This window comes from Carassius carassius, chromosome 8 (assembly GCF_963082965.1).
Source record: "Carassius carassius chromosome 8, fCarCar2.1, whole genome shotgun sequence".
Taxonomy (NCBI): Eukaryota; Metazoa; Chordata; class Actinopteri; order Cypriniformes; family Cyprinidae; genus Carassius; species Carassius carassius.
In genome coordinates, this window is record NC_081762.1 from 14,774,375 (window position 1) to 14,785,190 (window position 10,816).

Genomic DNA, 10,816 nt, shown 5'->3' on the forward strand with positions numbered 1-10,816 from the left:
CAATATTTGACCAACTATTTTAAAATTTAGAATCTGAGGGTGCAAAAAAATCGAAATACTGAGTAAATCGCCTCCGAAGTTGTCCAAATGAATTCTTAGCAATGCATATATTTTATCACAAATTAAGTTTTGATATATTAACGGTAGGGAATTTACAAAATATCTTCATGGAACATGATCTTTACTTAATATCCTATTATATCCTAATTATTCTTGGCATAAAAGAAAATTCGATAATTTTGACCCATACTATGTACTGTTATGCTCATGTGCCAATTTTTTGCCCTCACTAGATGTCTTACCTCCTGTAGCGCTTACATCTCCTATAGACTACCAGAGGAACCATGTCGAGGGGCCTGGTGTCTCAGGCAGCATACAGGCTGGAGGTAGCGGGGGTCAGGTCATGGTCTCCGGAGGAGGCGGAGGGGCCCCGGCTGGGTCGGGTTCCCGCTCCCGCCCCTCCCGTATCCCCCAGCCCTCACGCTTGCCTCAGCCACTCCGTCATCACTCTCCCGCCATGGGGCCCGGACCCCACGAGCCTGACGGCCCCGACAAAATATCAGGTATGTCCCCGAGACCTCTCTCCAGGGGTCCCTCACCCTCTTGCACCACAGAGCCTGATCCAAAGGTGAAGGTTCCTGCAAGCCCTCACCCTAAACAGACGGACTCTACAGAAAACGCTTCCAAAGAGAGCAGGGATGGAGTCAGCACAGTCCAGATCCCTCGGGCCACCGTGGCCCCGCTAGCACTGGTCAAGCCCAGACCTGGAACGGTCTCGCCCATGGCCTCCCCATTAGCAACACATGCTTTCAAAGACTCCATCCCACCCTGCAGTCCTGGGCCAAAGACAGGTGGAAGCTCCAACTCATTCTGGAGCTCTGTTCCCGCGTCCCCTGCCAGCAGGCCTGGTTCCTTTACTTTCCCCGGGGAAGCATGTGACACACTGGGACGGCAAAACCAGAACCAAAGTCACCGGCATTCCACCCACAGTAAGGATGCAGACCGAATGAGTACCTGCTCTTCTGCCAGTGAGCAATCTGTCCAGTCCACTCAGAGCAACGGGGTAAGAGAGACACTCCTGCACCGGTCAACCGCAGCGCTTCAGCTCAACTCTGCTCCTGTCTTCTCTCATGAATGACTCTCTAACTCACCTGGATTCTGTCTGATTTCTGCCTCTCCTAACCTGGTTTCTACTCTGGACTTCCAACAGATCCTTAACTCTGCATCTCAGAATTCTAACATAGTTCTGCTTCTGGCCAGATACTAACTGTTTATGGTTATTTATGTTTATACAAGAACCAGGTTTTCCCTTCCTAAAAAAGAAGCTCTTAACTTCAAGCTTTCTTTGTGGAGTGTACAAAACAATCAGCTTTTCCTAAAGACTAAAAGTATGGTCACGTTTACTGTTGTTTTCTGAATATTCGTGGGTGAAATATAGTAATTTCAATAGGAATCACCACGAGCGGAAATCTTGCATCAGGGTGAAAGATTTCTGGACACCGATTTCTTAAAGGGGTAGTACTCACCCTCATGGCATTCCAAACCCTTAAAACCTTTGTTCATCTTCGGAACACAAATTAAGATATTTTTGATGAAATCCGAGTTTTCTGACCTTCCATGGACAGCAATGCACTTGCCACATTCAATGCTCTGAAAGGTAGTAAGGACATTGTTAAAATAGTCTGTGAAATCAATGCTTCAACCGTAATGTTATGAAGCTACGAGAATACTTCTGTGCGTAAAGTAAAGAAAAATAATGATTTTATTCAACAATTCTTCTCTTCCATGCCAGTTTTTGATGCACATTCATGAGAATACGACGACACATGCGCAGCACTTCCAGGGTTCTACGTCAGAACGCACGTCGAAGACTGACTTGGAAGAGAAGAATTAGTTGAATGAAGTCGCTATTTTTTGTTTTCTGTTGTGCACAAAAAGTATTTTCTTAGCTTCATAATATTAAGGTTAATAGTCCATTGATGCCACATGGACTATTTTAACAATGTCCTTTCTACCTTTTTGTGCCTTGAACAGTGAGGGTCAGAAAGCTCTCGGATTTCATCAAAAATATCTTAAATTGGGTTATGAAGATGAACAAGGGTCTTACGGGTTTGGAAAGACATGAGGGAGAGTAATTAATTATAGAATTTTAGGGTGAACTATCCCTTTAATGGTTCAAATTAGTCACTTGGATTTGCTACATTGCCCACAGAAAGCTGCTTGATTTGAAAGTGACTTCTGTGTGAGCTTTGCTTCATAAATTCATTTACTACACTATTGACAATGGACACTGGGTTTTTTTTTGCTAATGTGACTGCATCTTAACACTGTTAATTTTACAAACCTAATGCAGGAAACATCTGGATGTTTTGATTCTGTCTATCATGTGACCTGCTTCCGAATTTTAGATCTTTTTAACAGGCTACTGTGACTAACATTGGTTCTTGTCTCACTTTCTTTTCTGTTTCTTATCTTTTCTTTGACTATTCTTGTTAATAATGCATGTTTTCAATGCAGTGCACTTGCAGGGTTAATCAAAAGCTGTCAATCAAAAGTAGTAAATATTATTGTGCATGGGAGTTATTATGGAATGTTTTGCCGTCTAATAACCAAAAATGAAATCCAAAACATACATTTATTATGACTATACTAGCCCTCATGTTCTGTTTGGGGTCTGAGAGACCTCAAGGCTCTAGTTTGTTACAACTGAAGCATCAAGCTCAACTGTTTCCAAATATAATGAAGACTGATTTCGCCTTGATAAAACACTTCAAATGTCCTCCATAACAAATATTGCAATGTTTCTATGGGAGAGACCCGAAAACATGTAATCGATTATTAAACGGTTAATTAAATTAAAGATAAAAATAAGAATTTCCACATTATCATTTTCTGAGTGTTTACTTTTACAATAAATTATTGTTTTTCTTTATGGTCAAATTAACCAGAAACAGAATGTTACTAAAAATAATGACCTTTATTTAAAATAAATAAATAATAATAATATTTACTTAACACTGCAATATACTGGGTTTTGGGTAGGTCAACCGGACATATTACAATAATTTTTTAAGAGGACAAAAGAAGCTATTTTCTAACTTTTTTAAAACACAGAACATGAGGGTTAATAAGTAAACCCCAGGAAAACCTACAGTGTTGTACACTACAGGTATTTGTGTTAAAGGTATAAGGTGTCTGTAAGACCTGTATGTGTCTGTCTGTTTGTCCACAGAGTGAAAGCAGCAGCAGCAGTAATATCTCCACCATGTTGGTGACTCAGGACTATGTGGCTCTGAAAGAGGATGAGATAAATGTAGGTCAAGGGGAGGTGGTGCAGATCTTGGCCTCCAATCAGCAGAACATGTTCTTGGTGTTTCGCGCCGCTACTGACCAATGCCCAGCCGCCGAGGGCTGGATCCCTGGATACGTGCTGGGCCACACCTCCGCCATTATCCCTGATGTACCAGAGGGGACCATTAAGTAAGAGCTCGCCTCTAACCATTTACATAACACATTCTGTTATAAAATCAAGTGGTTATTTAGTGTTTATCATCTGTCGGATATTTAACATGTTGTAATCATTATTTTTAACATAATGGGTTACTTTCCAGCAGGAAATCATCATCATGGCATACAACCCTCCGTATCCGTAAGAAGTCAGAGAAAAGAGAGAAGGAAAATAAAAAGGAGACCAAGCTTGAAAATGGATACAGGAAATCCAGAGAGGGACTAACCAACAAGGTCTCTGTAAAGGTAACACTAATGAAAACACAAACAAAGCTGTCTCTAATGTTATTTTCTAGAAAAATCCCTCAGAAAAGAAATGTATTCTCAAAACTTTTTTTTTTCCATTTTGCAGCTTCTAAATCCCAGTTATATCTATGATGGTAAGTTTAAAATATTGATTAAGTGCATCACTCTGTTTAGAATTATAAATAAGGGGTTGACATAGATCTTTTTCCTCCAGTTCCCCCGGAGATCCTCGTCCCGCTGAGCGATGTGACCTGTGATAAAGGGGAGTGTGTCACTCTGAGGTGGAAAGTGTGTGGCCGCCCCAAAGCCACAGTCACATGGAAGGGACCCGATCAGAAAACACTCACCAACAACGGCCACTTTAGCATAGCCTACAGGTGTGAACAAATAGACAAGCTTATTTCACTCTTTCAGTTTTGGTGATATCAGCACAGTATATGTTATTATTTTGTCAATATACATTAATTTATTACTTTCTTTTAAGGGCCTCAGTACATTTTTGTTAATTTATGTAATAAGATAACTAGTACTTTGTCTAAATATTAGATTTCTGCACGCACAAACAAAATATTAATTAAGATTTATGTTTTTGTAGTTCTTAAACACTTTTTTTTCTAATTGAATGGTTTTGTTTTCTGCATAAATCATTATTTCTTTCCGCTGCATCGCAGTGAGACTGGCGAGGCCACTCTGCGTATCGTAGGTGTGACCTCGGAGGATGATGGCATGTACACCTGCATTGCAACGAATGACATAGGCAGTGTGACATCATCAGCCAGTCTCAGAGTGTTGGGTAAGAATGTGTCCACCTGGTGTTTTAAAGATTTATTTGTGCAAGGCTATGAACTTAACTGGACTGTCTTTCACAGGAACTACTAGCGATGGAACCCGGGTCATGTGGAAAGACAACTTTGAGTCCTTCTACACTGAGGTAGCAGAGCTGGGCAGGTGAGACACATGGGAATTTATACACTCATATGGATTCCCCTATACAATTGCAATTCTGTTAATGTTGTTTCTCTCTCTTAGGGGAAGGTTCTCTGTAGTAAAACGCTGTGACCAGAGGGGATCAAAGCGCACCGTCGCGGTCAAGTTTGTGAATAAGAAGCTCATGAAGCGAGACCAGGTCACCCATGAGTTCAGCGTCCTACAGAGACTCCAGCATCCTCACCTAGTCAGACTACTGGACACCTTTGAGACCTCCAGCAGCTATGCATTAGTCCTCGAGATGTGAGAGCTCACAAACACACACTATAATATGAGAATGGACTGTGTCACACTCAGATATGTTTGTGACCATGTGTACTGTGTGATTGCTCAGGTCTGATCAGGGCCGTCTACTGGACTACATTGTGAGCTGGGGGAACCTCACTGAGGAAAAAGTGGCCTTTTACCTCCGGGATATTTTAGAAGCTTTGCAATACCTGCACAACTGCAGAATAGTTCATCTGGATTTAAAGGTCAGTGTTACATACCTAATATATAACTAATATTATATGTCACTTTATAATAAATACTTATAAAATAAATAATAAATTAAATACATAATAAATATAATTAAACGATAAATATAAGCTAATACATTTTTTATAATAAATTATGAAAAAAGTATGTGGTTTAATAAAATTTTTCCTTCTGAACGCTTGCATGATTACTTTTTTTTGGGAAGCACATTGAATTATCATTGTCTACTGAATCTGCTATATAAAAAAGTATGCCTCAAATAATTAATTTTTTTTATATATTTTAATCAACATGCTTTCTTAAAAGGTTTTATGTCTTTAAATGAATGTTTAAAGCACTGCTGCAGCAATACACCTTTAGATGGATGTTTCTGAAATAAAAGGATGTTGTTCTATTTGGGAAATTCTTAAAGGGATAGTTCACCCCAAAATACACATTCTGTCATTAAATACTTACCTTCATGTTGTTTCAAACCCTTATGACCATTGTTCATCTTCGGAACACAAATTAAGATATTTTTAATATCTGAGAGCTCTCTGACCCTGCATAGACAGCAACACAACTGCAATGTTCCCAGTCCCAGAAACGTAGCAAGGACATCAGTAAAACAGCCCATGTGGCATCAGTAGCTCAACTTGAGTTTTGTGAGGCTACCAGAATAATTTTTGCGTGGTAAGAAAATTAAAATAATATAATTTATTCAACAATTCTTCTCCCTAAGTTACCATCTTCCAGCATCTTGGAAAGTACCACAATGCACATGCACAACGTAATAAGAGCTGTTTATGTTAAGGAGTAAATGCATAAATGCTGAATGTACACAAGTTGATATTCTGGGGAAAGTGCGCAAATGCATTGTGGTACTCTCCAAAATGGCGGAATACAGTAACTCAGGGAGAAGAATGGTTGAATAAATTATTTTTGTTTTCTTTGCGCACAAAAAGTATTCTCGTAGCTTTGCAAAATTGAAGTTGAGCGACTGATGTCACGCAGACTGTTTTATCGATATCCTTGCTACGTTTCTGGTACTGGGAACATTGCAGTTGTGTTGCTGTCTTTGCAGGGTCAGAGAGCTCAAATTTGATAAAAAATATCTTAATTTGGGTTTCGAAGATGAGCGAAGGTGTTCGGGGTTTGGAAACGATGTGAGAATGAGAAATTAATGATGAAATTTTCATTTTTGGGTGAACTGTAACTTTAACAAAATGTGCGAGAGCTGGTGTAACGAAAATCATCTTTTTTCTACAAGGCTTCCCTGAAAGAGTTACAGAACTGGTCATTTAGACAACCAGCAGATGAGTTTATTTTAAAAATCTTTCTTTGCACAATCCTACTTACAAAGTGATGCTAATTTCCCACTTTCTGATCAGCCTGAAAACCTTGTGGTGGAGCAGAGCCCCTCCCAGCCGATGGTGAAACTGACGGACTTCGGCGATGCAGTGCAGCTGAACTCGACTCCCTACGTTCACCCTCTGCTGGGCAGCCCAGAGTTTGCGTCCCCCGAGCTGGTTCTCGGGGATCCTGTCTCTCTCTCCTCTGACTTGTGGAGTCTGGGCGTGGTGACGTACGTGATGCTGAGCGGGGCGTCTCCGTTCTTGGATGAGAGCGTGGAGGAGACGTGCCTCAACATCTGCCGCCTAGACTTCAGTTTCCCCGACGACTACTTCCAGGGTGTGAGCCAGGCGGCACAGGATTTCGTGTGCCTCCTTCTCAGGACCGAACCTTCCAAGCGGCCCCCGGCTGCCACCTGCATGCAGGATCCCTGGCTGAGACCCAGAGGTGGCCGTCGCTCGGCCGAATGCATCGATACCTCCAGACTCATCTCTTTCATCGATCGGCGCAAACACCAGAACGACCTGCGGCCTCTCGGAGGCATGAGAGCCTTCCTGCAAAGCAGGCTACAGCCCAGGATCTGACCTGAGAAACATAATCTCATCCTCTTTCTGATGCCAATTAACAAGACTTCAGTCCTGAGCCTATCAAAATGTGTGCTGACAACCATATCTGCCAATTAGAGCCTTCGTCGGCAGACGAGATTTTAGATCGTTAGTCCTTTCCCAGTTTGCTGCTGCCTTGTTTCCAATTTCATGAAGACTTTTACGCAGAGATTAAAACAATGGAATATAAATATAAATATATATATATACTATTTCTCTGATTTGCTGAATGATCAACAAATCTACATAAATGGACGAATATTTTGTGTAGAATAAATGTACCTGCACAAACGTGGCAGAGGTTTTTGAAGAGAGCGATGCAAATGCAATTTAGTGAGGAGAACAACCTTTTTTCCCTTTCTGTTTTGCCTGAGCCAGAGAGCAAGCGGCTGTTTTTGTGCTTTCACAGCATTTCTTAATGAACCTTTAGACAAAAATGAACAGCGCATAATAACGATGACATTTTCAGGTACATCTTTCAATAAAATCAGTTACATCAACTCAAGTCTGAATGAACGCAACACAAATCGTGAGCAAATGAGTAGTTGAAGCGTTTTAAGTGGAAGCTTGTTTTGGTCTCCTAGTGTAATTAGTTGCTGATTACGGCACATTTAGCTGCAAAAATGTATTGGCTGCAAGTGTTTTTTTTTTTTATTTACTACGACTAGAACAAATTGTGTTGTGCAATCTACAGATGTATACGCCTTATTCTATACTATGTGTCTGCCCTGTTTCTTTCTTTTTAAATGCAATGTCACAAGGGTGGAGAGCAGCACTCCAGTGGGAGACCAGTCAGCTTTTGGAGAATGACTGAATACTTTAAATGCACTCACGTTGTTTCCAGTTCTTATCACGTGCAATGTTGCAGCTTCAATGGTTTATGCAACTATTTATGAAGACATCCGTTAAACCTTTAATAAAAGCGTAGTTGTTTATTTAATCCGGTCTTTATCATTAAGTATTAAAGCCCTGTCATACTATAGGGTTGTTGTCTACATGGCACTTAATGCTAGTCACTTTTCTGTTGATATACATATTGGTATGCCAAAGCTCTCCATGCTTTACGAGAATTAGTTTTTCTTTTTGTTTCCCGACAAACATTTTACACCTTAGGTAGCTATGACTGGTTGTTTACATGAGTTATTCATAGCTTTACATTTGGGAAGAATTGTTTCTCTTTGTTTATTTTTTTTTCTCGGTGCCCATGTTATAGACATTGCACAGATTTCACTTTTTATTTTATTTTTTTGCATTATTGGAGTATTTCTGAAATGCACCTCCTGTTTAGACTAGGCAGTCCATGACATGAGAATAATTTCGTCATAGCAAGATATCATGGACAAAAAAAATGTGAAGCCTTTAAATTATGATATTTATCTTCTCATATAGATAGTTTTAATGCAAATGTAGGTCCTTTTAGTTTTAAGGCCTCTGCTAGTTTTTGGTGACAGGTTAGTCATAAGAAGCTCTCGACAGTTTAAATTGTCACTGGAACGAATGGTTTGCAGTCTGTAACCGTCGGCCTGTTGCTCTCAATACATTGATTTCCAGTGATCCTCGCGTCATACATCAGTCAACTGTTATATTTGAAATTCTGAAGCATGGTGGACAGTGACTCTTTCCCGGTCGGAAGGAACATTGTTAATTCATCTGTATAGACCCATATCATGTCCTCTAATTTATTTGTCATTGTAAAGTTGTACAGAAGCCTTTACAGCGTGGGAACTTGGACTGGATACATTTTTTTAAGTGTTTCATTGAATGTCTAAACTTAGTTCTGATCTCATTGTATTTTAATGTATGTATTATCATTATAGACTTGTTTTATTTGGATTATTTGATACTTTTTGCATGTGCATATTTCTTTGTACAGAAGCCATAAGTGTTTACGCGATGTGTGCTGTAAATATTTTCAGTTTTGTCATCAGTTATTTTGAAATTAAACATAATGGAACATTATTATGGCTCCTGTGCTTTATTCAGTTTCGGTTTTAATTTTAAAGATGTGAGGGACTTGCTGATTGAAAACAATGCAGATTTGTAACCACTATTTGAAGATTTGGGTTGGGTCCCAAGAACCGTTTTCATTTATTATTGCTTAAAGTTCCATTATTTATTTATTTTTTTAAATGAATGGAGGGCCAAACTGTTCCCTGAACTCCTATTCACAACAACAGCGATGCTGAATTTACAGCATGAACCATACAGGGGTGTCTGATTCCCAAAAGAATGGCTCTTATTCTTCATAGTGTGTCAACTAACGCATTAATGACTTATTAGCTGGGTGTTTTAGTGAATCCCTGAAGTATGGCTATCATTTAATACCTATACTAAGAACACACAAGTTACAAGTCATGTGTAATTATTTTGTGTGAAACTGAAAAAATCAAGCATAATAAGATTTAACTTAATGTGTAGTGTATAAGCTAAGCTATCTGGCTATTTTGGCTAAGTGCTGTGCTAGTACTTAAACTAAAATATTAAAGGAGTAGTTCACTTCCAGAATGAAAATGTTCTCACCCCCATGTCATCCAAGATGTTCATGCCTTTCTTTTTTCAGTTGAAAAGAAATGAAGGTTTTTGAGGAAAACATTCCAGGATTTTCTTCCAAATAGTGGACTTCAGTGGTGGCCAATGGGTTAAAAGTCCAAATTGCGGCTTCAAAAGGCTCTACAAGATCCCATCTGAGAAATAAGGGCCTAATCTAACGAAACAATCTGTAATTTTCAGAGGAAAATACACATTCATATACTTCTTAACCATTATATGGAGAAAATTCCTGGAATGTTTTCTTCAAAAACCTTTTTTGTGTTTGAAGAAGAACATTTTGGATGACATACTTTAATAGTAAAAGTCACAAATGGTCATTATAACAGTTCAAATGACTATCAGGCCATGAAGAGTGTGAGGTATTTGAGCCAGTGAGGTCTGATTTCTCATCTGATTCTCGAACGAATGACTCTTCCAGTTATTTTTAGGGAGTATTAAATATTAGAAATCAATCAAAACAACCTGTATAAACATATTTTGTAAAAAAGAAAAAAATGTATGTATGATCATTTGTAATCTTGCTGAGCGCAGTGAAAGTGTAATTTCCCCCAAATAACTCAAATATATCCACAAAAGTCAGATGACAGACGGAGCACCCGATCTCTCCTTGCAGTGTCGTGGCACTGTTTCCAGCACAGCATCAAAGGCGTGGGACAGATGATGTCTCAGACCCCCGCTCCTATTCAAAGAGGGACGCTCCACCTTTACATGAATTGCTTACTCCTCTTTCAAACCACCTCTCTTCTCTATCCAGTATTCTCACCTCATGGTCGTGAAATTTTTTGTTGTTGTTGTTGATGCAAGAAGACTGCCGAATCCTGCTCTGAAGAATTTACACACCTATGTTAAGTCAGCGTCGATAAAGTGGCTGTTTTGTTTCTCCTATGTAGAAATCCTCACACTGCTCACTACACTTTACAACATATACAACATTACTTTGCACTGTACAGATTGCACTGTATTTTGCGTATTCAGTGTTGTGTCAGATCATTTTATATTTTTAAATGTTTTAAATTAATTTTAAATAAGTTTTTTTTTTATCATTTTCAAAGTTTTTAAATTGCTTGTTTTATATTTGTGATTATTTTTCTTCATTAATATTTTACTTTCTT

At 39.2% G+C, this 10,816-nt stretch overlaps 1 protein-coding gene across 7 annotated transcripts in view; it reads left to right on the forward strand.

Annotated features, from left to right (window-relative positions):
• Positions 1–9,111, forward strand: part of LOC132145391 (triple functional domain protein) — a 104,511-nt gene extending 95,400 nt beyond the window's left edge. For 3 of the 7 annotated variants that reach the window (XM_059556393.1, XM_059556395.1, XM_059556397.1), the window contains 10 exons: positions 294–1,063; positions 3,233–3,480; positions 3,612–3,753; positions 3,860–3,887; positions 3,968–4,130; positions 4,425–4,546; positions 4,623–4,701; positions 4,783–4,983; positions 5,075–5,213; positions 6,588–9,111. In XM_059556393.1, the coding sequence (XP_059412376.1) occupies positions 294–1,063; positions 3,233–3,480; positions 3,612–3,753; positions 3,860–3,887; positions 3,968–4,130; positions 4,425–4,546; positions 4,623–4,701; positions 4,783–4,983; positions 5,075–5,213; positions 6,588–7,133 (2,438 nt within the window). In that variant the 3' untranslated portion in view covers positions 7,134–9,111. Of the gene's footprint in view, positions 1–293; positions 1,064–3,232; positions 3,481–3,611; positions 3,754–3,859; positions 3,888–3,967; positions 4,131–4,424; positions 4,547–4,622; positions 4,702–4,782; positions 4,984–5,074; positions 5,214–6,587 lie in introns of those variants that run through there. The other 4 variants (XM_059556394.1, XM_059556399.1, XM_059556396.1 and 1 more) reach the window with 3 other exon arrangements.
• Positions 9,112–10,816: the final 1,705 nt, after the last annotated feature.